The following is a 5,871-nucleotide window of genomic DNA, read 5'->3' on the forward strand; positions in this document are numbered from 1 at the left end:
GGACGGGGGCCTGAGGCACACAAGCCGTTCCCTGGACCTGAGCCTGCTCTGACTATGTACAAGTATGAATGAAGTGAACTATGTGGCCATACTTGATTGACACAGCCTGGTCTCATCTCACATTCATCACGATTTACTCTCGCAGATCACATATAAACTACATCACTGCCAAAAAAGACAGATGCTTTTAACTGAAGTCACGTGTGGTAATCTCAATGCTAAAAATGCATCCATTTAATCCCATTCTAGCATGGCCACATAGTGTGGAGGGGTTGCACGTGGACAAGAAATATATATCACACTTTTATATACAATGAAATGGAGAGGAGCACAGTGGCAGTTTCGGAGGGTGTTTCTCCTTTTAATGCAATGAGTCTTCCTGTCTTAACACGATGAAGGGATGGTAAGATTCAGAGGACCCGGGACCTCTTGCTAGCCAGTGAACCATGCTGAAAGAGAACGGGAAACTGTTAATGTTAAACAGCTACGTATCTGGAGCTCTAGCCACAGTGAACGGACTTATTCAGAACATTCACAATAGTTACATAGAGAAAAACTGACAAGCTGGAGTTTGGTGTTTCTTTCTTTCACCTACCTTGGCCTGCTTGTAGAAGTGAGGGGCCAACTCGACCAACCAGGACGATTCCACAGCGGTCACATCGCGCATGTAGTATTTTGCCGTCTGCACCACTTCATTGAAAACAACCCTGGAAAGGAGACAATGTAAGATACTTTACGCGTCAGAGAACATCATTTATACTCTTAAGTGTATGCAAATTCTCTACACACCATAAATGCACAAGAATAAAAAGGAGAAATCAAAGTAATAACATTGCAGCAGAAAGAAAATGCACTGACCATTTTGGAGGTTTCTCTCCAAACAGCACAGAGTTGGGGTGGATGTGAAGCTCGCGGTCGTCTCTTAAAGTTCTGGCAGAGCAAACGTATACAAGAGTGAGTTGTGTGATTTCAAAGTGGATGAATACAAAAATAATTCCTTTGCTGGGAAAAGTTAGATATCTAACAAAAGAATAACAAACAGCTAAAAGCAATCTCACCGGTAGGAACCAGAATGGTGGATGCGGGCTGCATTAGCAAAAAAACCATATACAATGCACTTCAAGATCACATCAGGGTCCCCTGTGCAAAACAAAGAAACAATGAATGTGTCAAATTACCATTACAATTTAGTCATGACAGTGATGCAAAGGGTGCATTCAAAGTAGCACACGTTGATATGATTAAAAACAGCTACTGTCGCTGCATCGTCTTCACGTGTCACTCATTCTACTCGGATGATACATGTGTTACATGGCACATACAAACCTTCACTTGAAGTCCGTGGCACCTTAAACTTGTTCATGAGACGCCGGAGCTGCTCTCGTACAGTCACAGCCCGCAGCAGGCCCTTATAATTGAGGAAGTGTTCCTGACACCACTGGGAGCTTTTCTGGTGCTGCAGGAAAGAGTAGAGGGTGTTGTTGTTTTGATCAGAGTCAACTTTTACCCTGACTTGTGCCGAGTTCGCAAGCCCCAAGTGTTGTAATCACTGTCGCCAATAGAGCTAAACCACACGCTATACCTTAATGAATGCTTCATACACATTCAGCATGGTGAGGTGGTCTCCCTCAGCAACTGCAAACTTCCTGTGCTCTCGGGCCTGCAGGGTGAGATAGCAAAAATGGGATAATTGTTATGCTGACAAAGCATTTCTGCAAACTCTACAAGATGCTCCATTTGAAAGCCCAGTTTTTCACTTACAGCAGCTTTCTTCTGATTGGACGGCACAACAAATATATTCTGAATCTGCATCATTGCTGCAATGGTAACAATCTCTTTGGAGCAGCCAAAGTTTCCTGACTCGAGGAGCATCTTGGCAAACATGGGACTGAGAGGAAATTCTGCCATCCGCACACCCATGGGATCAGTCAAACGTCCGTAATGGTCCAGACCTGCCAAAAGACACAAAACTGGTTAAGATTCTGCATCATGTGAAAGGACACCTTGGCTTGTACACAGATGTTTGCCAACACAGGATTTGGAACACTAGTCTTGCAGTTGTAGGACAGCTTCCCTTTTTACTACACCACCCTGCTGCCAGCCTGGTTTCTTACCTCCCAGAGCGTAGAGCAGCTCTAGAGCCTGAACCATGGTCTGAGCTGGAGGAGGCTGCAAAATTATTTATGAAAAAAAAATTAAAAATGCATTTTAAGTCCATCACTTACAATATTTTCTATGAAAGACAGAATTAAATGACAATCTGGGGGTCCTTGGGAAGTCTTGTCATTACATCTTTTAAAGCCCAAACACACAATGACTGCATTAAATTTTATGGTTTCTTTGCATTTTCCCCCAGAGGCCAAGGCCCATTCTGGCTAATTAAAATGTAAAGTACAATTCCTTTCACGGTGGGTGAACCCATCACAGCCACCCTGTGGATGCAAAGAAGCTACTCACAGAAAGGAAGCTGAACCGCAGCACGTTGTCAATGCCTAATGCTTTGAGCTGCAGGATGACGGGGGCCAAATTGGTGCGCTGCATCTCTGGCACAGTAGAGGCAGGCAGTTTCTCAAAGTCCTCCTCTGATGAAAGGAACAGAGGCAATAAGAAACACTGGGAGGAAAGGACAAAGGGACAGGCAGAGAGGGTGGAGGGAGGTGGATGAAAACTACAACACTTTGCCACACATGTTACCGATGCAAATTTCTCTCACAGGCGATCTTCTACAAGACTTACCATCGTTCTTCTATTCCTGCAAACTCACACATACCTGTGTATAGTCTGAAGCATTTCCCAGGTCGGTTTCGTCCGGCTCTCCCAGCCCTCTGGCTGGCTGAAGCCTTGGAGATGGGAGTAACCACCAGCGATTCAATGGCAGTGCGAGGGTTATAGGCTCGCAGCTTCACAAATGCACAGTCAATGACAAATACAACTCCATTTATGGTGATGGAGGTCTCAGCTATGTTTGTGGCCACCACAACCTGGAAGAAGCATGAGACAGGAAAAAGTCAAATATTTTGTTAATTTCACTATTTTAACAGCTATTGTGTGTTATGTTGACACCTGCACTGCACAGTGTAACTCAATAGGGTAGCTCTCTTATCATTTTCTGTAAGAACGGTGTCTTTACTTTATGTGGTTGATTTACCAGCTATTGAGGCCATATCTGGAAGTCATGCTGTTATGTCTTTTTTGGCATAATTAATTAGCATTGCTGCCATTTTGTATATAGCCCAAAAATAGCTTTTTGAGAAGTGCAACACTTATGGGCTTTGACCTTTGGGTGGCCGCACACATCTCAGCAAGTCAAGTGGAATATATACCTAATAGTGGAAATGCAAATTTCACAAACTATAAAATGACATGATACCTTGCGAACAGAGTTGGGCGCCCTCTCAAAGACCTTCATCTGCTCAGCGTAAGGTAGACCAGAGTACATGGGCAAAATTCTCAGGTGTTTCTTCATGCCGTATCGTGATAGAGACCTGGCCTGGTCCTGCAGAAGGGACACCACTTTCTCCACCTCTTCCTAAAGGGAAAAATACAATGGACAATGATCTAGACGAAAAGGAAGACTGGCCATGCTACAATATACTAATAAAATAACAAACGGAATGCTAGCGTAATAATATTCCGTCTGTCAAGTAAAAGGTTGAGGGCCACTAACCTGCCCAGTTAGAAAAGCCAGAACGTCTCCATCATCCTCCGTCTCATGGATCTTCAGCACTGTCTCCACTGTGGCCTTCACATAGTCTGGGACAGGACTAAACAAATAAAACACACGTCCGTGTTAAAGGCAAATTATCCAATTGATACACCATTTCCTCAGACTGGATTATGTGTGTTGACTACCTGACAGTGTAGAAGACATCCACTGGAAAGGTACGTCCCTCCACTGTCAGAATTCCACACGTGTCCTTGTTAGGATCCCCGGACTCGTTCAGGTTGAAGAAGTCGTGGAATTTCTTCAGATGAAAGTGATACCACAATTAGTAAAGGGAACATAATTGAGGAAATTCTTCATCCTGACAATGTTTGCAGCAGCGTGATACTTTGGCTGCCCTCAATCTGACATCATTAAAAAATATGCAACTTAATAATTTGCTTGGGTAGATAAAATATTGTTAGACCAAAAGTACAGCAGATGTCTGATATGGCATTTCAGCTGACTTGTTTGACGTTGAGCGCAGTCGTGGCCTGATTGTGTCTGTCTTTCATCAGTGTATCGCAGATGTCAGTACAATGTGATCTGACCTGACATCCACTTTTCCTCTATCCGTCTTTGTTTCTCTGTTCTCGTTAATCAAGCATATCTGTTCATCTTAATGATGCAGTCACCTTGGCATCCAGAGTGGCAGAGGCCACAATCAGCCTCAGGTCTTGCCGCTTTTTCTGAATCTGTTGAAGAATCAGGAGTGCACAAAACAGTGGGAACAGAGAAGAATAGTCAGGTGGGGGAAAAAAAACTTTCAAGGATTATTTTCATGGCTAGTAAAGTGTAAATTGAAATGAAATAGTAAAGTTGAATTTGTTTCGCTGACAGAATCAGCTGAAATGACCTTCTTTAGTAGACCAATGGCTATGTCTGTATACATGGTTCTCTCATGTGCTTCATCCAGCATCAACACACTGAGGAGAACAGCACGATAAAAAAACAGTAGAGTTACAAATAGTGACTATAACCCAGTTTTGATAACACAAACAAATTCCCAAATCTAATAACAATTTAACTTTTTCACAGAAGACATGTTTGACATTGCACAGAAAAGCACAGATACAAATAATACAATGAATGATGGCTGAATTCCATTTAGCTGCTTCAGTTTCAGGGTCTTGCCAATGCTGGCTCAACTGTTACTGTTACTGTTGTTAGTAACACATGTGCTTTTTCTTGAAATATTAAAATATTGGCTGTGTATACAGCTTATACAACACTTTAATTACAATCACGTACCTGTATTTTTTCAAAAGAGGATCAGCCATCATCTCCCGCACCAACATGCCATCTGTAAGGAACTGAAGCACAAAAGCACAATTAAGTACAGAAAAGAACCAAACACGGGACAGTTTGTAATGAAGACTTCACACATGGCAAAAAAAACCTTGATCCTTGTGGCGTGGGGATCGGAGCAGTCATCAAATCGGATGGTGTAGCCCACCTCATGTCCCACCAGGGCCCCCCGCTCCTCTGCTACACGGTTAGCTACCTATCAGCAGGAGAGAGGGGGAAAATAAAATGTATTGTATTGTAAAATGACATTGGTAAAGTGTGGCAGAGGACATCAAGAGAGGTCTCACAGAGATGGCAGCCACACGCCGGGGCTGTGTCACTCCAATCACCTTCCCCTCCGTCGCCCAGCCAGCCTCCAGCAGGTACTAAAAGGAGTCAGATGAAAGGTAGATCAAAAAAGGAGCATGAGATAGAAACACTGATGTTGCAGAACAGCAGACTTTGCATAAATTAGCTGATGTGGTCCAAATCCTGCTGAAAAAATAGGCTAGTAAGCATCAAGCCAAGGTCACTGTGGTAGTTAAGCCACATAACGGGTATCAGTACACTGCGGCAATGTTGTGCCTTCAGCTGTTAGATTCATGTGACTTTAAGGGTATTTAGCCCGTTTTTAGAAAAGGCAGATAACAAATGCAGGACACCAGTAAACCAATTCTCACTCATTTCACTTCATTTATTTTGTCTGAAGGTTCCATGGCGTGAAAAGTTCACTTTAACATTAATATGTTGTCAATTATGTGTTCCCCCAGCCTAGAAATGGCGATAGGTGTAAACCGAGCCCTGGGTTTCCTACTCTGCCTTTCAGAAAACGAAAGCTCAGATGGAATCTTGGCATCTTGCCCCTTATGAGGTCATAAGGA

At 43.2% G+C, this 5,871-nt stretch overlaps 1 protein-coding gene across 1 annotated transcript in view; it reads right to left on the minus strand.

The window, feature by feature from the left end:
• Positions 1-5,871, minus strand: part of dhx35 (DEAH-box helicase 35) — an 8,178-nt gene that overhangs the window by 1,202 nt on the left and 1,105 nt on the right. The window contains exons 4-21 of the mRNA XM_032521715.1: positions 5,299-5,376; positions 5,103-5,207; positions 4,955-5,016; positions 4,560-4,629; positions 4,339-4,398; positions 3,853-3,965; positions 3,668-3,764; positions 3,371-3,529; positions 2,771-2,981; positions 2,458-2,582; positions 2,115-2,169; positions 1,762-1,952; positions 1,583-1,660; positions 1,327-1,456; positions 1,059-1,140; positions 859-930; positions 596-707; positions 1-449 (exon numbers count right to left, since the gene is read on the minus strand). The exon at positions 1-449 is cut by the window's left edge and continues 1,202 nt beyond it. Of these exons, the coding sequence (XP_032377606.1) occupies positions 411-449; positions 596-707; positions 859-930; positions 1,059-1,140; positions 1,327-1,456; positions 1,583-1,660; positions 1,762-1,952; positions 2,115-2,169; positions 2,458-2,582; positions 2,771-2,981; positions 3,371-3,529; positions 3,668-3,764; positions 3,853-3,965; positions 4,339-4,398; positions 4,560-4,629; positions 4,955-5,016; positions 5,103-5,207; positions 5,299-5,376 (1,839 nt within the window). The 3' untranslated portion in view covers positions 1-410. The remainder of the gene's footprint in view (positions 450-595; positions 708-858; positions 931-1,058; positions 1,141-1,326; positions 1,457-1,582; positions 1,661-1,761; positions 1,953-2,114; positions 2,170-2,457; positions 2,583-2,770; positions 2,982-3,370; positions 3,530-3,667; positions 3,765-3,852; positions 3,966-4,338; positions 4,399-4,559; positions 4,630-4,954; positions 5,017-5,102; positions 5,208-5,298; positions 5,377-5,871) is intronic.

This window comes from Etheostoma spectabile, chromosome 7 (assembly GCF_008692095.1).
Source record: "Etheostoma spectabile isolate EspeVRDwgs_2016 chromosome 7, UIUC_Espe_1.0, whole genome shotgun sequence".
Lineage (NCBI taxonomy): Eukaryota > Metazoa > Chordata > Actinopteri > Perciformes > Percidae > Etheostoma > Etheostoma spectabile.